This window comes from Suillus subalutaceus (assembly GCF_016647625.1).
Source record: "Suillus subalutaceus strain FC151 chromosome Unknown DFJ58scaffold_149, whole genome shotgun sequence".
Taxonomy (NCBI): Eukaryota; Fungi; Basidiomycota; class Agaricomycetes; order Boletales; family Suillaceae; genus Suillus; species Suillus subalutaceus.
Window position 1 is genome coordinate 1 of NW_024540398.1, and position 18473 is coordinate 18473.

At 45.2% G+C, this 18473-nt stretch overlaps 12 protein-coding genes across 12 annotated transcripts; 10 read left to right on the plus strand and 2 right to left on the minus strand.

Annotated features, from left to right (window-relative positions):
* On the plus strand, window positions 1-545 carry DFJ58DRAFT_110510 (uncharacterized protein). Its single transcript, XM_041378668.1, has 2 exons — window positions 1-55; window positions 117-545. The coding sequence occupies exons 1-2, from the start codon at window positions 24-26 to the stop codon at window positions 334-336; spliced, it is 252 nt and encodes an 83-aa protein (XP_041238440.1). The 5' UTR covers window positions 1-23; the 3' UTR covers window positions 337-545.
* Window positions 546-2020: 1475 nt separating this feature from the next.
* Window positions 2021-3159, minus strand: DFJ58DRAFT_110523 (uncharacterized protein). Its single transcript, XM_041378669.1, has 4 exons — window positions 3098-3159; window positions 2480-3054; window positions 2298-2429; window positions 2021-2245 (listed from the first exon to the last, which is right to left on the minus strand). The coding sequence occupies exons 2-4, from the start codon at window positions 2796-2798 to the stop codon at window positions 2082-2084; spliced, it is 615 nt and encodes a 204-aa protein (XP_041238441.1). The 5' UTR covers window positions 2799-3054; window positions 3098-3159; the 3' UTR covers window positions 2021-2081.
* A 393-nt stretch (window positions 3160-3552) lies between these two features.
* DFJ58DRAFT_812892 (Bicoid-interacting protein 3-domain-containing protein) lies at window positions 3553-4877 on the minus strand. Its single transcript, XM_041391558.1, has 5 exons — window positions 4787-4877; window positions 4612-4733; window positions 4210-4558; window positions 3894-4159; window positions 3553-3846 (listed from the first exon to the last, which is right to left on the minus strand). Exons 1-5 carry the CDS (start codon window positions 4837-4839, stop codon window positions 3806-3808), a joined length of 831 nt encoding a protein of 276 aa, XP_041238442.1. The 5' UTR covers window positions 4840-4877; the 3' UTR covers window positions 3553-3805.
* A 2041-nt stretch (window positions 4878-6918) lies between these two features.
* On the plus strand, window positions 6919-7629 carry DFJ58DRAFT_812896 (uncharacterized protein). Its single transcript, XM_041391559.1, has one exon. The coding sequence runs from the start codon at window positions 6988-6990 to the stop codon at window positions 7552-7554; it is 567 nt and encodes a 188-aa protein (XP_041238443.1). The 5' UTR covers window positions 6919-6987; the 3' UTR covers window positions 7555-7629.
* Window positions 7630-9978: 2349 nt separating this feature from the next.
* Window positions 9979-10209, plus strand: DFJ58DRAFT_637331 (uncharacterized protein; the record flags this gene model as incomplete). Its single annotated transcript, XM_041381300.1, has 1 exon — window positions 9979-10209. A coding segment is annotated over one exon (231 nt), but the record flags the coding sequence as incomplete, so codon positions are not given.
* Window positions 10210-10380: 171 nt separating this feature from the next.
* On the plus strand, window positions 10381-11626 carry DFJ58DRAFT_718601 (uncharacterized protein; the record flags this gene model as incomplete). Its single annotated transcript, XM_041384499.1, has 6 exons — window positions 10381-10538; window positions 10560-10693; window positions 10720-10929; window positions 10958-10999; window positions 11047-11407; window positions 11575-11626. 6 exons carry the CDS (start codon window positions 10381-10383, stop codon window positions 11624-11626), a joined length of 957 nt encoding a protein of 318 aa, XP_041238445.1.
* Window positions 11627-11735: 109 nt separating this feature from the next.
* On the plus strand, window positions 11736-11990 carry DFJ58DRAFT_630141 (uncharacterized protein; the record flags this gene model as incomplete). Its single annotated transcript, XM_041381188.1, has 1 exon — window positions 11736-11990. A coding segment is annotated over one exon (255 nt), but the record flags the coding sequence as incomplete, so codon positions are not given.
* A 474-nt stretch (window positions 11991-12464) lies between these two features.
* DFJ58DRAFT_667960 (uncharacterized protein) lies at window positions 12465-12932 on the plus strand (the record flags this gene model as incomplete). The annotated part of the gene is made up of 1 exon (XM_041382659.1): window positions 12465-12932. A coding segment is annotated over one exon (468 nt), but the record flags the coding sequence as incomplete, so codon positions are not given.
* A 21-nt stretch (window positions 12933-12953) lies between these two features.
* Window positions 12954-13526, plus strand: DFJ58DRAFT_617106 (uncharacterized protein; the record flags this gene model as incomplete). Its single annotated transcript, XM_041380982.1, has 1 exon — window positions 12954-13526. A coding segment is annotated over one exon (573 nt), but the record flags the coding sequence as incomplete, so codon positions are not given.
* Window positions 13527-14581: 1055 nt separating this feature from the next.
* DFJ58DRAFT_667927 (uncharacterized protein) lies at window positions 14582-14836 on the plus strand (the record flags this gene model as incomplete). The annotated part of the gene is made up of 1 exon (XM_041382657.1): window positions 14582-14836. The coding sequence occupies one exon, from the start codon at window positions 14582-14584 to the stop codon at window positions 14834-14836; it is 255 nt and encodes an 84-aa protein (XP_041238449.1).
* Window positions 14837-15999: 1163 nt separating this feature from the next.
* DFJ58DRAFT_845793 (uncharacterized protein) lies at window positions 16000-17471 on the plus strand (the record flags this gene model as incomplete). Its single annotated transcript, XM_041393200.1, has 4 exons — window positions 16000-16434; window positions 16499-16917; window positions 17056-17288; window positions 17377-17471. The coding sequence occupies 4 exons, from the start codon at window positions 16000-16002 to the stop codon at window positions 17469-17471; spliced, it is 1182 nt and encodes a 393-aa protein (XP_041238450.1).
* A 520-nt stretch (window positions 17472-17991) lies between these two features.
* Window positions 17992-18459, plus strand: DFJ58DRAFT_845794 (uncharacterized protein; the record flags this gene model as incomplete). The annotated part of the gene is made up of 2 exons (XM_041393201.1): window positions 17992-18329; window positions 18387-18459. 2 exons carry the CDS (start codon window positions 17992-17994, stop codon window positions 18457-18459), a joined length of 411 nt encoding a protein of 136 aa, XP_041238451.1.
* Between the last annotated feature and the right edge of the window lie 14 nt (window positions 18460-18473).

The window sequence follows — 18473 nt, forward strand, 5'->3', positions numbered from 1 at the left end:
AAGGCCGCCTTAAGGACAATAATATGAAGTTCATCACGTATGGCTTTGGTAGACGGTAAGTCGTGCCGACATCGGTTTTCTGACACTGATCAACGAAGTTCATTTGTCATTAAAAGTGTATGTCCTGGCCTACACCTCGCAAACCACTCGTTGTACATTTCCCTTGCACTTCTCTTGTGGTCTTTCCGCATTGTTCAACGACCCGACGCACCGATTAACACGCACGCTTTCAGTGACGTGGTCACTCCCCATGCAGCGCCATTTAAAATCGATGTCATTCCCCGGGTCAAGGTTGCGAAGCTGAGAGCGATGATGACGGATGGGTGTACGGATTAGAGTGTTTTAAAACTGCAGCTGCCTTTAAAACTAGCACATAATGATGAGTGCAAGAAGGGGCAAACACAACCACAGAATTCGCATTGTAGTTGTTGCTGAAAGTGCTGGTGAATACAGATGATTCGGACACAAAGTGAGGTGAGCACGCTCCATGATCAGCTCTTGATCAGCTGCACTTGCAGCTTCGCACACTTGTGCACGTCAATACGTCGAGTTGATGAAGAGATAGAGAATACCCTGAGCAACAAACCATGGATCACAACAAGACAACTTGAACCATGGTCTGAAGGCGGGCTTTTATACAGCAATAGAACTGAGTAGTAGTCCTGACCACGGTCGAATGATATCTTTGAAGAAAATTGCTTCAAAAAAGCAGTCACCCGCAAGACTTCAACACACTGGTGATAGCTCAACATGCTCGCTCTTTGGAATCAGTAGGAATCGGATGTATAATAAAGACCTAATATTCCGATGGCATAATCAGTTGTACCACAATGCGACCGAGTCTGATTAGCGTACTCAGAAGATAATTGATTTGTTTGCATGAAAGATATCCTCCACAAAGTCATCAATTATATCATATCGACATCACCGTGTCAAGGACCCTGTATGGCTGGATTACGAGGAGATGAGAGACGCTACGGAAATCACTGGCATTCAAATAGTACCATTCTCCAGCGACAGAACAGCTATGGGTGCCGTGGTCAAGCAAGATCCTCACGAAGATGTACATACTGGCACAGCTTTCTGAATGGTGGTCCTGGGTCGTGGGAGGTAGGTGAGTGACTGGAATGGTAGAACAAAGAATATTGGCAACTTAGGAACAACGAAGGGGGTATGTATGACGACGGCGATCATGGTGATGCGACGACAGCGAGCACGTTGAGGGTGACAACGAGGACGCTGAGAATGGCATCAGTTAGTGGGGAAATGTACGTATTTGCAAATAGAATAATACAACAAAAAATCGTGTTAGTGAAAAACAGCCGCATCAGAGCTCCACAGTCAAGATCTAGCCGCCCGGGATTGGTGACCTGGGACCTGAACACATGGTCTGCCAGCCAGGGTCTGCCCAGGGCAGTGGCAACCCTTTTGTTCTATTGTCACACAAAGGGTGGTGTCAGTGATTGCGAATACATAAGAGACACTCAAGTTCAGGTTCGCAAAGAAAACGTAATCTGATCCACGGATCGGGCTTACACCGCCATCTCGCGCGCTCCGGAGGCGCTAGTACGACAATGTTCTTGTCGGCGGTCTTGCTTTCTGCCTCCGGTCAACGATGAGCATGATCAAGTCTGCTCTATATCATCAAGTTGCACCGAGATCTAGAGCTGCAAATAGGCGTTGCAGAGTCCTAGTGCAACTATCGGCGATCGCGTCGTACGATCAGTGCATACTCGCTGATAGCTCGCAGAAATAGCAAATATTGAACAGATTGATTTCGATGGATGTCGATAGGATCGGGTCATATGTGTACTGATGGCAAAACGCAAAAGCTTTCCGTCGACAACGTCAACCAATTGCATGTGCTCGATCTTGGCACTCAACTTGAAATTTTTAAAGTCCGCGACGAGCGATCAGATCGTTTGCGCCTAATTGATCACTATGCGTTTCACTTGACCTCGGTACAAAGCCAGCTGTACATTGGTATATATATAATTGTCCTATTATAACTATGAACACCAGCTGCAGAATATACAGTATAAGACAATATATGGTCCAAGTATTCCGATCAATTATCCAGATTAGGAGTTGAAATAAAGATAGTTATGCGTAATATCCGAGTCCGAAGCCATGTTCGCGGGAGCATACATGCCGTGTGTTATATTCGGCGAAGAAAATACACATGGATACATCGACATCGAGTGGTCATAGTTTACTGACCAACTCTCAGGAAGAAAATGTGACACTGGCCTATCATCAGTAAGATTCTCCGGGAAGAAGCATTACTACTAACTCACCAGGATGAACCGGGGTCGGGTATTGCATGGGAGAACCAGCGTTACTAGTAGTAGTACTAGTTGAAGTCGAAGCTGCCTGTTCTTCAAGAAGCGAACGGTAACCTGTGTCAAGCTGCCTAATAATATCAGCAGCTGCTCTTCAGTCAGCAAACTCTTCGATCTCGGGAGTTTAATCTACCAACCTTTTATCAGGATATCGTGCCGTGTGTTGGGGTCCGCCTGTGTTATTTCTTTGATGATCTGTCGCAGTTGCGAAAAGTCTTCCGCCTCAGTCGAGCGGTAGAGCCGCTGCAGGAGCTTTTGCGACTCCTGCCAGTGTGCGCGTGTCTGCCAGCTGTAGACATGTTGCTTCACCGGGGAAGTGGATGACTGCTCGGCACTCTGATTGTAGTCCTTACTACTTATACATGCAGTGGGGCGTGTGACGGCATACACTATCGGGAAGCATCGAATAACGCTATCGACAATTAAATTTAGTCCCGTGCAGTCTCGCATGTACATCTAATCCTCAATCTTTCAAAATCCAAAATTATCCAGAGCAAGGTGAGCCGATCAGCCGGTGAGCCCGATTATTGGGAAATCCCGGCAAATGACTCCACAGCCTCTCTGCAGAGCTTCACAATAGGCGCTTATCAGGCGCCCGACTAAGTGCCGCGGATGAGAGCGCTAAAGCGAAGATCAAGACGATTCTTCAATCATTCCAATGATATACATCTCGGGCGTGAGGGATAATATCATATATGCAATATTAGAACAACTGAAAATCAGTATTTTGAAAAGATGACGGAAAATACGCATACCTCGCTAGTCCTGACTGAAACTACATGTCAATCACTGACTGCGGTTAGGCGACAAGAATCCACATGCTCATGACTTGTCCGCAGCAGAATTGTAACTCTTAGAATACAATTTTGAACCTTCGTAAAACGAGCGATGCACTGCCTGGCGAGCACAGGCTCTGCAGAATCTCGGTCAGGGGTACGGACGTCGCGTCCGGAATGCACAGCTATTACAGATATCCGCCAACTATAGCTTGAGCCTCCCGGCAATAAAGTACTGCACTCGGGGGTGCTTCGGTGGTGAGGTAGACTTTTCCTGAGTAGGAAGTGTGGTGCTGCTACCCAGCTCGGGACTGTGTATGTCTCGTCCGGGATGCACAGCTACCCACAGTTCTCCGTGAACTATGGCCAATCGATTTCCATGTAACTATTGATACAATTCGCTCGGGGTGCTTCGGTGATACAATGAATTTCTCCTACGCATAAGGTTGGCGCTGCTACCCATTCATTCATACGAAGGCAGTGAAAAACAACATTAAAAGACGCACGACCATAAAATTTTCGCGCATCAGACAAATACACATGATACAGCATGGCGGGACCCGAATTCCACACGAATCGTTGGCGCCATAAATTTACGTGTCTTGTCAGTGTGAATAATGATGCTCCAAAATTCTTGTGGCAGCACTGCAACGACATATCCGGTTTAGCATAGACAGAAATCCTATCTTATCGCTGCTTCAAGTAGAGATCAACGGGGCGACGGAAGCCTGACGATCTAATAAGACTCAGTTATTCCGGAATGAACGCAACTTACCGCCTTTCCCAGTGACCCCGAGACGCTGACCATGACTAAATCCGAGCTTCTCCAGTAGTTCCCCAAAGCCATCTGGACGGAGTTGTAAATATTTTGCATTCTCTTTGAGAGTCTCGCTCATCCTTCGAGCTTTTGAGTAAGTGTCCCAAGGTTGTGGCTCGAGGACGAAAACACCCCCAACTTTCAGACATCGATGAACTCGGGAGAAAAATTCTTGCAGTCCTTCGTCCTTGTTATTTAGATGAATCCATTTTGAGATAGAAAACCTATCATATCGGTGATGCCTTGTCCCCTCAAGAACAGCCATGACACGTACCCTAAAACGATATCGTATTGATCGTAATCCTCCGGTATTTCATCCTTCACCCAATCAACTGTTCGGAATGTGACATTGTGCGGGAAAGCACCGCATCCTCTGTCTGGGATGGGCAATGGGCCGTAGCTATGTTCGCACGATGCAGGGAAGTAATTGGGAGCACTACTGTCCGTAGTGGACGCATCACCGAGGAGTCGTTGTCGTTTTGGCGGAGGGCAACGCTCCTCATTGATATTTCCACCTTCAGGAGACTGAAGGCTCCAGGCGGTGCGTCTTCTCTTCCAGGCAGCTCTGATGAGAGTGTCGTCAATATCAACTCCGATGACCTGATGTGCCCCCCTGGACTGTCCTGGTTCCCGAACTGAACAAATGGTGTCCTGAACCGCGTCAAAAGTAGCCTACCTATCTCACAAGTCACCCAGCCTTCATTGCATCCAACATCTAGAACTCGCTTACCCACGAAGAATTCAGTGGGGAGCAAAGCCAGTCGTGGATCTCGGATGAAAGGACGCTTGGAGTAATATCTATACAATTCTCCGTCAAAGATACAAAACGAGGAGCTTTTTTAGACACCTACCCATGATAGTTTCCATAAATCGGGACCGCTTGGCTACCCGCATGTACTGGCATAATCACTGCAGTGGTGTGCACTGAGTGTTGGTTTGTGCCGTTATAATTTACATAATGAACCGCTGGTGCTCAGTGTCCGATCCGGACGGAGAAGCCGGATGGTACGCCGAATATGTCAAGAGCACTAGTTCTACTACTAATTTACAGTGTACGATCGCAGCGCGGCATCGACATATGCACGTTAACTCTTATCGGGGGGCCCATAACGAAAACTCGCCAGCATACCGGAATCTGGGTAGGCAAAAGAATCCAGAAATATTTCGGAGTTCAAGAACATGTTCAACAGCGATAATATTTCCATACAACAAGTCATTAAATTTTGTCCCGAGTCCATTGTAGTGGGGAGATCTGGCATAGGCCCTTGGGCGTGCTAGGATGGTCTGACACAGGTCATAGGGAGGGCCACGGGTCCAGGTTTGGCCTTGGGTTCCCTTACGTGCCCGTTCCACCATGATTCGACGATCCAGTACTTACTTCTCAAAAAGATGAGAAACAACTTTTCGACGACGAATTTAAAACCAGGGACGGTGGTGAAATTTTTTTAGACAGAAGAGCAGGCTTTGTCGCTAAGTGGACGCTATGACGGATTCAACATTGGGCAAGAATGGACTCGGCGGCATGGTTAAGTAGACACTACTTCAGGGGTGTGTGCACAGTATCATATAGTGTCATGCGGGACACTAGTAGGTATGCATCTGAAAGGTGGACGGATGCGTCTTCGCCATTTTGCCAAGTACGCAGGGTCGATTGGCAAAACAATGAAAACGTATCGTCGTATCACGCGAAATGAAGGATTGCGGCACACATCGAGCAAGACTTGAAATTTAAAATGGAAGGAAGTCGGACATTCAAATCTGCTGGTCTGTTCCCACCATCTAGTACTCCGAGTCTACCACCAACAACTGAGTCGTGCCCACCATGTGACCAGTCAATGGATGTTGACGCCTTGCGAGCGAACCATGAGCTTGCACAGATGTCGCTTATCGACCTTACTCGCTTCATCCATCTTACACACGTACTCAAGGACGAGCATCTACCTGTCGCGGCCTCGCACAGTTCCTGTGAATATCGCTCCTACTTGCTACCGCCAGCGATCATAACCTTTCTCACTCAGTCGTTCGCCATATCATCCGAAGTAGTGCATCATCTATGGGCTGTCATGAAACATCTTACCTAGACATTGCCTAATGTTGCCTGGTTGGGCAGAATACCAGATGCGTTGGCCTTGTTCTATCACCCAATTAATGAAATGAAAATGCACGTCGATGTGCTTTGTGCGAGCGTGGTATTGATGTCGATGATCCTTTGCTAGCGCACAATTGCGGATTGGTTGTCTGATCAAAGGGTTCATGGGGGCGAAAAGGTTGCCAATGAATGACCACAACCATAGGACTTCCTTTGCTGCGTGTGTAACATATTACAAGATGGCTCCACCTTCAATGACAAGAGACCTATCGTTGATGGAGGAACCGTTCCTCATCACCCTCATTTATTGTTGTCGTAAAATGATACACTTCAGTGGCCCTGCAGGAATACAAGTCAAATATAATGTCTACTAGAAGCTACGAGGATGATCTATGAACAAATCAAATGGTAGAAATAATGAGGAGTTACGGAAAAGTATGATGCCAGTAGTGATGGCTCATTGTGGCTTCTTGGACCTCTTGATTTGTGTTGCGAGTCGTGACACGCTGTGCAGACAAGAGACTGCGGCTAATGTAAGAAATAGCGGGGAACGAGAGAGATGCCGGGCGATCGCGATGTAAGATAGAATACTGGCCGGAAACTCCCGAAAGGCGCCTGCACGCAGAGATTTGCAGACCCAATTTCCGAATAGATAATGTAAGGTTTATTCGAGGGGTGCAAGCGAAATAAATACATTCCCGCTACCGTGAGGGAGTGGGTCTTATTGTGCACTATTTTCACGTTTTTGCGGTAGATCTGTCTGATTTTGCCCCGGCTGTTTTTTCGCTTCAAATAGTTACTTGCTGTGCTGGTCTTGCCTTGAATGGTAACTTGCTGTGCTCATTGATCGGACCAGGCCTCAGCTTTTTTCATTGGCCATCGTTCACGCCCCTTATTAAAAGCCCCTCAAATTTGCAAGATGTCCACTCAACCCTGCACTTGCATTTCTTCTTGCCTCTCACCATGACCTCGTATATTGGCTGTATTCCTGTATCTGTTATCTTTGACCCTGACTTGCCTCTGTCTGTTGTCTCTCTGTCAATTGCTCGCTCTCTGGGTCATCCCGAGTCAGTCTTGCATTTTTCCGAAATACGTACGGCCGCTTATCAAGGTTGCTCGCTCACTACCGATGTCGACTTCGAGGTCGGATGTCTTGTCGATGCTGATGTTGCGATTGGCCTGAATTGGATTGGTGCGTGGTGCACCATCGGTCGTGAATCTGATGTTGCTCTTAATTTTGCTCGTCGTTCTATGTCTGCTACGCCTGGTGATGTTATTTGTACTTCCTCTTTCTACATTCACTCATTCCGTTTTGTTCCTCTAGCCGAACCATGTCTCTTTCATGGTAATGCCGACCTGGACAATCAAACTATTGATGGTAGTCAGTTGGATTTAGCCCAATCCTCGTCCCTCGACGGGGCAGTTTTATCGTCGCGCACACGATCAGCATATATCGTTCATGATATCTTTTTGGCATGTGTCATTCTGGGGTTCGCATCAGCCCTTTTTTGTCCGACCCCGCTTTGCTAAGTTAGGCTTGTACTCTGCACGGCTTAGTATTTCCTCAACCGTATTCACTTCTCGAGTTACGCAATCTATTTTTACAACATATGCTTTATGGGGAGTGTGTGGTTTCCGGTATACGTCCTAAGCACCGTGATTCTACAGCCTGTCGTGAGATTTCTGCAGGTTTCAGTTCATCTTCTGATTTAGCTAATTTCATATTGGACGAATTGATGTCCGAAGCATCGTTGGTGCCATCAGGTCCTGACTTATGGGTCGTTGCACAAAGTGTTTGTACTGATTTAGTATCCAGCTTTAGCCACAAAGATCATCCCAGGCGGAAAGCTATCGGTGTCTTAAACGTCTTTCGTAGTCGCCATGCATATGAAAGTGTGTCCAAATCATCACAATCCATGTTTTCTAAGGCAGAGCATATGTCTAAATCTTCATTGGAAGCCATCGCGTCGTGGCATGGCCTATGTTTTGTGGGCACTAAAGATCAGTTGTTGGACAGGATTACTGACCACATGTCCAAAGGTCTATGTGCTTTATCCTTGCCAGATCCTTGATTGGTGTGTTCCCGATTTAACAACGATTTTCGTGCTGAAAGTTCTTTTGATGCTTCCGAGTGCTCTCCTGATACCACCCAACAGACGATTGATTTGCAGATTAACATTTTAACAACGCTTCGCAAAACTATTGCGCGCAAACCTCTCCTGCGATTATTGCGCTGTCACGACATTGAACATTCCGAAAGCGATACTCTCTCGCAACTCAGAAAACATCTCAAAAATATATATAAGTGTTCTTGTTAAAGGTAAAAGATCGCATGCGTTTTGGGTCCGCAAGGACCATGAACATCTCGCAGTGGAGAGGGAAAAGGCACAGATATCGTCGGACTGGCCACGTGTTGTGTCAAATGCTAGGAAGAAACACGTAATTGAAATTTTTCGTGAGCAAACGAGCTCCGAAGCCTTAGCTACCTTCGTGTGCTTCGCTTGTGCAGCTCGATATGATCTTAAGGACAGGCAGCACTTGTCTTTCGACGATTTTGATGTCAGTTTACTCAACCGCCCTGATATGCGGTTACACAAGGGGCGTCTCGTTGACGAGAGTTATATTTGCAAAGAATTTGCACATTCCAACTTTAACGTTGAGTTTCTTGCCAACATCATGTATGAAAGCCAGGGATTAGCGTTCGATGATGGCAATTCAGATCAACCTAGTGGAGCATATTGTTGTAAGGGATGTTTTTTCTCACTGAAGAAGAAAAAAAACTCCTAGCCTGGCTCTGGCGAATCATACTTATGTCGGTCCACTTCCTTTGGAATTGCGTGACCTCAGCATTGTTGAAGAAATGATGATCGCGCTGTGCAGGGCGAAATGTTTTATCTTACATTTGTGCGAGGAGTTGTGCAACATACCTAACGCTCAAAGAGGCTTAAAGGGTAATGTGATTACATTTCCGCAGCAGTCCTTCGAAAGTGCTGGAGATGTTTGCCTCCCCCAGTCGAAGATGTAGTCACGCCCATTTGTGTATTGTTGTCGGTTCATCTCCACCAAGTGTGGATTGGTTGGCAGATGCAACCTTGATTGTGCGCAGGGAAAAGTAAGGTCAGCTTTAATCTGGTTGCGCGAGCATAATGCGTTATACGCAGACATGACAATCGAATCATGATCATTTAGATTTGTTGGGTGAGGAAGATATCTTACCAGTTCACATCGAGACCATCTCACCGGATGCTGAGCAGTGCACAAGACTGCACTGACTTCACGATATGATGGTATTCCTGATGCTTCTGAAGATCCACCGTCTCAAGAAGATGTTGTCAATGACCGTCCAACGAAGGACGTAGGTACAGAGCCAGCGCATCCTGTAGATGTTTTCGAACATGTCGTGGTGACTGATGTTGATGGGAATGCCCCCAGCCATGAATTGCGTGCGGCTGCTTTGCGTCATGTGAAGGAAAAGAACGGCGGCTTCAGTCCAAATCCCACATGGGCTAAGTCCTATGAACTGAATATGTTAACCCTGAGTTACTCCCAAAGATTTACCCGACTTTGTTTCTCGTATGGAGTAGGTGGTTTCAAGCATCCTCGTCGCATGTGCCCTCTGTCGTTCAAACGCCACATCAAGCACCTGTTTAATTTAACAGATAGGCGCTTCCAAGAGCATTATTCCTTTTTATTTGTTGTGTTCAACATTTTGCAGCGAAGGAAATCGTTACTACATACCAGCCTCAAAGTCAAGCGCACTATGTTTGAGTCCTGTGTCAGATAGCTTTGCCTCTGTTTCTTCATCAGCTGTTCACGCGGTTGTGGAGCACGTTGCAAAGGGTGATTTTGTTACGGCCTACACGCCAGAGGAACAAAAGGTGCGTCGATTACTGCAAGAAGTTAATAATGTGACGTCGCATGTTCCTGGATCTGGTGCAGCACGCGCTGTAATGTTGCAATCAAATCAGAGGCTTAATGTTTGATAAAGGTTTGCCTAACTTTTATATTACAATCAATCCTGCAGATGTGTATAATCCTATTGTCAAATTCTTGGCAGGCAGTGAGATAGATATTGATGACATGTTGCCAAACGAGGTACCCGAATATTGGCAACAGTCCATCTTGGTCACTCATAATCCGATAGTAGCTGCAAGGTTTTTTAATTTGTATATCAAGTCGTTTCTTAGTGCCATTTTGGGTTATGATAAGTTGAGTGGTGCGGTCTCTGAAGGCATTCTTGGTCATGTGAAAGTGTATTATGGGTGTGTCGAATTGCAGGGGCGCGGGACGTTACACTGTCATATGATGGTGTGGTTAGAAGGGGGACATGACCCCCAACGAGATTAAAGACGCATCATGCAAACAAATGATGTTGACTTTTGTGACCGCTTGTTGGCCTTTCTTGACGATACAATATCAAATGTTATTCCTGATGACCCAGATCCCAATATTTCCGTTTCATCAGTGTTTGCATCATCCGTGCTCCGTGTGTGGCGTGGCTCTGAACATGAGTTGTGATGATTCTTTCAATACAGCGGCTCGTCAGAAAGATTTGCATCATTTAGTGAAGGTTTGTCAGTGCACAAGCATAACCTCACATGTTTCAAGTACTGGAAGGGTCCGCCCAGCCCGCGTGAGTGCCGATTTGATCTTGACGAAAGTCACTTTTGTGCAAACAGCTATGTTGACCCAGAGACAGTGCGAAAATTTGCTTGCGTTGTTTGGACGGTATGGTTAACATTGTAACGCATCAATGTTGGAAAGCCAGTACTGTGCAATATGGATATCAAGTTCATCGGTTCATGGGTGCGTCTGCAAAGGTCGATTTATATTACATTACAGATTATATCAGAAGTCCACAGCTAAAAGCTCATGTCGCATATGCTGCATTAGATTTTGGCAAACGTAAGGCTGTCTGAGTTTGATCCTACAGATGATGATCTTACCATCCGAGCAAAAGAGCTGATAAGGAAGAGTGCGCACACGCAATGATTTCTCATCAGGAATTGTCTGCCCAGCAAGTGGCTGCTTACCTGATGGAATTTGGCAATCATTACACCAGTCACGAATTCATCAATGTCTTTTGGACCTTGTTTGAGAACCATGTTGATGCCATTTTGCCTCTTCCTAAGTCATATGTCGCTGAAGAACATTGTGAAACTCATATCCCCGATGACAATGAGACACATTCACTAAACGAAACAGACTATGATCAGGCTGATTCATTAAAACCGCCATCTGATGAAGAAGTTATGCAGAATCTTGCTGATAATGATTTGGCCAATGATGAAGTTGGTTTGTCAATGGATGACAGTGGCAATTTGGTCCCGAGAGCAAATCAGGTCCAAGATTATACACTGAGATCTTCTGGGCTTCGGGATATGTGCATATGGGATTTTGTCACTCAAGTTCAAAAACAAAAGATTAGGCAGCTGAAAAAGGATGACGAGGCACATTTTCCTGACAATGAGGACGTTATTGCAGAAGACTGTCCCGATGATTTGGAGCTTGATTCTAATATAGACGCAGATGATACATCAAGCACAGCAGATGTTCCGGACGAGGAAAGCAAGGACACATACGATCCTCAGAGGTCGATTGAGGACATCATGAAGGTTAAAACGCGCTTACGCCCTTCTTTCCAACTGCTTGATAAGCATATCGAGAATGTAACACATTGTCTTGTCGTGCGTCAGCCAAATAAACGATGTGTACCTGTACCGATAGGTCCTTCCTTGCCGAGGCGTGATCGTCCTGAGGTCAGAGAGCGATATTGCCGAGTCATGCTCATTTTATTCAAACCATGGACCACTGTGGCTGATTTGCGCAGCACATTTGGGTCGTGGACTGATGCCTTCGAAGCTTTTGTGAAAATATGTTCGCCAAATAAGTTATTTGTGATGAAGAATATGCAGATTTTGCATGAATGTAAAGATAGTCGAGACGATCATTTTGTGAATCGTCGCCAGCGTGCTTCTAACCGATCAAATCATGTATGTGGCGAGGTCTTAGAATGTACAGTGTTTCCAGAAGATTGTATAGATCATGATCTGAATGAAGAGGATATCCTTGACCACATGACGAATATTGAGCAAGTCTCGTCCATGAAAAGATCACAACAACGAGATGCGACATTAGATTGTCTCCATCACATGAAACTAGCAGGCCGTTTTCAATTAAGCGAGGGTTCCGTGCCACCAAATAATCTCAGTACGACACAAGGAGACATCAATGAGGTAGACCAAAGCAATCTTGCACTAGAAGACAAATGGCAACATGCTTATGATACTAGGAGGGAAGCATGGAAATTACGTGCAGTCGAACAGGGTCGTCCTGCGCCAGTGACATCTGGTCAGTCATGTGATCCGGACGTTCAGATCTCCACCAGAAACGATTTTCAGCACGCAGGTGATCATTCTCCAGCATATGCAACACCAGAAATGGGTCCATTGATTGTACCAACCACGAAACAGCCTGTCAAAGAACCGATAGCAGTTGACATATCTGCTATGATTTTAGAATATGGTTTGAATGTTGAGCAAGCCCGTGCATTTTCTTTGATAGCTGGTCACTCACTGACACAAAATTCGGAACCACTTCGCATGTACTTAGGTGGCCCTGGAGGAATGGGAAAATCATGTATCATTGCTGCGGTCACTGAGTTTTTCAACCGGCGTGGTGAACAAGATCGGTTTCAGCTGTCGTTGTTTATGGGAGTTGCTGCACGCAACATTGGTGGTATGACATTGCACGCTGCACTAAACTTGAATCAACGCAGAAAGAGAGGCAGTGAAGGAAAAATCAAATGTGACCTCATTGCAATGTGGCAGAACGTAGATTACCTACTGATCAATGAGGTTTCAATGATTAGTTGTAATTTTTTGGTGCAGATACACGAGGCTCTTTGTCAAGCGAAAGAAAACCTTGCTCCTTTTGGAGGAATTAATATTGTGTTTGCTGGCGACTTCGCCCAACTGCCACCTGTTGGTCAACGGGGCCTTCACTGCAAAGTGAACACGTATACGGCGACCACGACTAAGGGACAAAAAGCTATGTTTGGCAAATTGCTGTGGTTATCCATTAGTACAATTGTCTTACTGAAGATCGTGATGCGACAAACAGGGGATCACAACGCATGCTTTGTGGAGGTTCTTGGCCGTTTGCATACTGGTACTTGTTCTGATGAAGATTTTGAGTTGTTGTCTATGAGAATTATCTCTACAGTGAGACCTACTTGGCATCTTGGCGAATGGCTCGACGCGCCTGTCATCACATCCACAAATGAAGTTAAGGATATCATCAATGAATGTGCAACATTGGCATATGCACAATACACACATCGAGCTGTGCATTGGTATTATTGCTTCGACAAACACAATGGGCACGAGATCCACTCACCTGATTTGCGGCGTCATCTTAATGGGCTACATTCAGGTTCAACTTCCCAGCGGTTGGGGAGAATACCACTGGTCATAGGTATGCTGGTAATGATTGGACAGAACTTTGACATCAGCGCAGGCATTGTGAATGGCTGCATAGGCAATTTACATAGTATTCGCTATTCAGTGGACGTAAATGGTCAGCGCCACGCTATGTCATGTGTGGTACATACCCCATCTACTTCAGGTGCATCAGTAAATCACTAAACCTTCACAGACTTTGGCTTTTCACACAGATTCTCACAGTGTGACAGACATCACAGAATCCCAGGATCCCAGAGCCACAGACTTACAGATTCTCACAGTGTGCTACAGACTCACAGAATCCACAGAATAAATGACAAAATTTTCACTAAGTCTTTTCTTTAGTTAAACATCAACACTAAGCCTTATTGTAAACTAAAGCTTATTAAAATTCATTGTTAGGACAAAAAGTGCTAAACCTATTGACTAATTAAAACTTGTTGGAATTCACAAATTTTACACTTTGTACTAGTAAACCTCCAACTTGAAGTTTTCTAGTCAAAAATAAGGATTAGTTTTTTTGAAGATTTCAATAAGGGCAAGTTATGTTGAGGTTTGACTATAGATTTCAATAAGAGCAAGTTATAATGGGGTTTGACTATAGATTTCAACTTGACAATATTATGAGGCTTGAGAATCATTGGTATATGTATCATTGTGAGAGAGGAAAAGTAAAGACACTATGGTGTAATGGTAAGTTTGTGTTATTGTTGTTGCTGAACTTTGTGAAGCCTCAAGTTCAATTCCTGCCAATGACACTTGAAAATGTCAAAAATGCGAATTTATTTTGTTCTATTTACTAGGCAATGCTTTGTCACTGTGAGTTCTGTGGCTCTGCTGGGAGGTTCTGTACAGAGCTGCACAGAAAAGATGTAGCTGGACAGAAGGGACCAAGCTGTGGCACTGTGACACTGTACAGCTCTGTACAGCTCTACACAGAACATTGTAATTTACTGATGTGATCCATTGCCTCATCTCGGTGCCCGTGAATCAGTTGTTCTACCAGATACAGTAGACATGTCATTTGAAAATCCTGTCAACGGAAAAAGTGTCACATTAAACGCACTCAATTGCCTCTTGCGCCTGCATTTGCTATGACCACTCACAAGGCTCAAGGTCAAACTATGCAGCGCGCAATTATAGATTTTGAGGGTTGCAGTGGAACGGAGGCTCCCTATGTTATGCTGTTGCGTGTGACCTCGCTGGATGGATTGCTTATTTTACGTCCCTTTTTGAGGAAAAAATTTCTTGTTGTCAGAGTGAGGACATCCACGTGGAAGAAAAAAGACAAACTGTGCTGGCACACCAAACACTCCTTGACCTCACTATGGATAATGAGCAATGTTTGAAAACAAAAATAGTGTTGCAGATCATACTAGGTTGCGCCTCTATGGACAAACTCAGACCATCTGCACAAATGTCAACGGCAACACATGACTCTAGGACACATCTTACCAACAAGGTGCGCACTGTCCAAGCTGAGATCAATATCATTGGTTCCATTCACGCGAGTAAAAGAAAATGTGAGCAAACTCCATCCAATTCAATCAACAATGGGCGGTCAACAATGGCTTTTGATATATCACAGAGGGAATCATGTAAAAAGCGGCGATTAAACTGAAACTGGAATTCGGAACAAGATTAAGCAGTCAGTTCCTGCCGGCGGAGCATATCAAAATCATACTCATGATATAAGTAATTAGCAGAGCATGTCGCCATATTTGGTGTCGGCAGTCCCTAAGCGTCGACACTTCAGAAGCACCACAACCCTTGTTGGCGGAGGACTTGATGGTGAGTTATTAGATTTTCAATCATGTGATCATGTTCGTTGATTGAAACAAACAAAAGCGATGTTTGGGCGCTTTGTGCGCCAAATTGTGTGCTTGATGACCAATCGACCTGGATGAAGTAATCAATGTACCACGCCCCTATGTTTGATTTATAAGGAGCAGGACTTGAGCGGGACACTCCCAATGCCCCTTTCAGTTGTTTCAACATTCAACTATGCGTATGTATTGACTGCATTTGACTAAACAGACGAAAGCCCGCTAATGACTTATTCAGTAATGCTTGTGGATGACGTCTGGATGAAAGTCATTCGCTTTATGGAAATCTTGGACATTGTGTGATGCTTTGCAGTCAGCAATCACTTCAAAAGTCTCTGTGGCAAAGTGATCAATGCCAGATTTAACCATGTACTTGAGCATGCTGTCGGCACTGAAAGCGGGTGTCTTCAGACCATGCTAGAGTCTACCAATTCTGTCCCCCTTGGCGGATCAGCACTCGACGTCATATTATATGGCACATCGCTGGTTTTGCCACATGAATTACGCATCGCGACGCCCTGCTATGCGCAACCAATCATCACTGCATTTTTCAATGATCTTGGCTTCACCACTGATCAGACACCCTCATTTTATACACCACCCTCGGCTATAGCTGTGTATGATCACGACTGCATTGAAAGAAGTGGGAAAAAGTGGTCTTGATTAACAGTCCGACAAATTCAGTCATGCCAGTTGTACTGGCTCATCATCCTTCAATGGACTGCATTTTTGCCTGCTCCGGTGGTCTTTTTTTGGGTTACCCCGAGCTTATGGACAACTACGTCACATTGTTCCCACTGGCTGATACACACTCGCACACCACTCAGTATTTCAGGGAACATGAGTACAAAGTGCAAATCTCTAACAGTTCTTGGACGTCACCTTGTGGAAGAAAATGCCCCACTCTCTGGCGCCACATGGAGGATAGTCTTCTTGTCACATGGCAGAAGGGAACGGTTCCTGTGGACATTATCAAAGGACAGGAGCTCCTATGGAGACTGAATAGCCTTTGTTCTAATGTGTCGTGCACCAACTTTATCTTCAGAGATCCTGATCCCAATGCTGGTGCTTGCGCTAAACACACTGTAGACCTTCGCATCACCGATTCACAAAGCCGAAATGTGAGTGTAACAGGCATACTATGTTGAGCAAGTTATTGATGATCGGCTAATTCACAATGCACAGGGCAGCTTGCCTTGTATCATGGGATTGCTATTTGGTGCAGCAATGACACGCCCTTGTGCCGTGCCTCTCTATCTTGATAAGGGACGTGTGACCATTACTAAAATCAGTGACCTCAATATGCATCCATTTGTTCGTAAAAGTGGTATGGAGCCTGCCAACATCATAGATTGCAGTGTGACAAGGCAAAAAATTGTGATGGGGAACTGTGTGTTCACCATCATTCGAGACCATGATCATTTGCTCGACACGATACCCTCTTTCTGTCATGTGGGGCCATTTTATGACAACAGAGGCAGATACATTCCACTCGCACCACCACAGGGCAACATGCTCGTTGTCATGCACGATCACGTTATGGCAGATATGCCACGCAACATTCGGACAAAAGAGTTCGCAGAGGTCGCACGATGCGTGATCAAGTACGTACTTAGCGCTCCTTCAACCAAAGATCTTTTTTTCATGCCTTTCACAGAGCTGATCAGGACAATATGTTGTTTGACAGCATCATGCACAAACATTGCTAAACCTGACAAGTTATCACATATTATGATGTATAGCCTTGGCCAAAATATGAATGAGTTAGTGTACAGCTTGATCTACCCAATTGTTCAAGGCATACAAAACAAAGTACAGGATTGGGAACACAAGGGGATGATTGAGCAAGCGGTGCACCTACGCGCCACTCCACCAAGAATGCAACAAACTGTAATAGCAAATAATCATTGCAAGATCATGTTGCAGAACATCAAACGTACCACACAAGGATGGCATCTACAAGCGCCTTATCATTGTAAGTCATGGACTGATAGGCGCGAAAGTCATGTCCTTTATGCTTCGCTACCAAAACATCGCCCAACCACTGTGTACCACAATGACAGGCGTGATCAGTGGCAAGGGCCTGATTGGGAGGAAGCAAAGCATTCCGCATGAAGTAGACCACACTGAATGCATTCGGAAACACGCTAGAGACTGAGCCCGGGAATCCACAGACAGAGAATATGGAAGGACGCATAGACCGATCAACAGCATGCTGGCCAGCACTGATCCACATGTGTACACGAACTGCACCATCAACGTCTTGTGGAACATAAGTCAGGACTGATTCGGCACAACCACTACCATAAAACAAAGCACGATGGTAAGTGCGACCGCCCTAAATTAATGGATGAGAAGCATCGTAAGACATAGATAAAATTGTTACAGGCTCATGTGTGAACATATGATTTTCAGTTGAATAGACATGATCAATGGGAGTGAGCTGGACGAGTCCCATGGTGACAACAACGGGCAGAGAATATGCTTGCTGAAATAGGGGAAATTCTGAAAATGACGAATACATGCTTACATATCTCAATAGAATCAAAAGGAGAACGAAGGCAATGACAACATGCTGGTGTACCTCGTGAGAAGCAATGCATCCTAGGGGCCTAAAGAGAAATTGCGCTGAGTATTTAAGGACTTATAAAACAGAGTAAACGTATTGACTCACAAACATGGCTGATGAACACACAGTCACCACTTGCCTAGTATCATTCGCACAGCATAACGGCTTTGTCAACCTACAAATCAATAACGGGCCACTGCACCATCGCGATGTTTTGTCGGCAGGAAAAATATTCTTTGCCCCAGATGTGCAACTAGTAGACGCAAGAGTGACCTTTGGCAGTGATGGTGGACCTGAGGACAAGCCTTTTGACATGGTAGTCTTATTCGACCGAGGGCTGCATGGTACCAAAGAATGTCCTTACCTCGCTTTAAAATTGATCGACAAGGAGAAGATCATCAATTTGGGCAGGGAAGACTATATGAATGTCATGAAATCTGTCGAGTAGTAAGCATCACTATATACCAAGAGTATAATCCCACACTGATGGCCCATAAATCACAGTGTCATAGCTAGAATACAACCTGCGGACAATGAGACAACCGAGTGCATGGCCACAAGAGAAGACAGCGGGTAAATGACCTAAGTATA

What these genes read in the sequence shown, in the direction of transcription:
- DFJ58DRAFT_812892 (XM_041391558.1), bottom strand. Translation starts at nt 4,839, where the DNA reads ATGCCAGTACATGCGGGTAGCCAAGCGGTCCCGATTTATGGAAACTAT. An exon ending in ATTTATGGAAACTATCATGG is followed by an intron (nt 4,734 to 4,786) that starts GTAGGTGTCTAA and finishes AGAATTGTATAG; the next exon opens with ATATTACTCCAAGCGTCCTT. An exon ending in CGGGGTCACTGGGAAAGGCG is followed by an intron (nt 3,847 to 3,893) that starts GTAAGTTGCGTT and finishes TTAGATCGTCAG; the next exon opens with GCTTCCGTCGCCCCGTTGAT.
- DFJ58DRAFT_110510 (XM_041378668.1), top strand. Translation starts at nt 24, where the DNA reads ATGAAGTTCATCACGTATGGCTTTGGTAGACG. An exon ending in ACGTATGGCTTTGGTAGACG is followed by an intron (nt 56 to 116) that starts GTAAGTCGTGCC and finishes TGTCATTAAAAG; the next exon opens with TGTATGTCCTGGCCTACACC.
- DFJ58DRAFT_812896 (XM_041391559.1), top strand. Translation starts at nt 6,988, where the DNA reads ATGACCTCGTATATTGGCTGTATTCCTGTATCTGTTATCTTTGACCCT.
- DFJ58DRAFT_110523 (XM_041378669.1), bottom strand. Translation starts at nt 2,798, where the DNA reads ATGTACATGCGAGACTGCACGGGACTAAATTTAATTGTCGATAGCGTT. An exon ending in GCACGATATCCTGATAAAAG is followed by an intron (nt 2,430 to 2,479) that starts GTTGGTAGATTA and finishes ACTGAAGAGCAG; the next exon opens with CTGCTGATATTATTAGGCAG. An exon ending in CCCGACCCCGGTTCATCCTG is followed by an intron (nt 2,246 to 2,297) that starts GTGAGTTAGTAG and finishes ATGATAGGCCAG; the next exon opens with TGTCACATTTTCTTCCTGAG.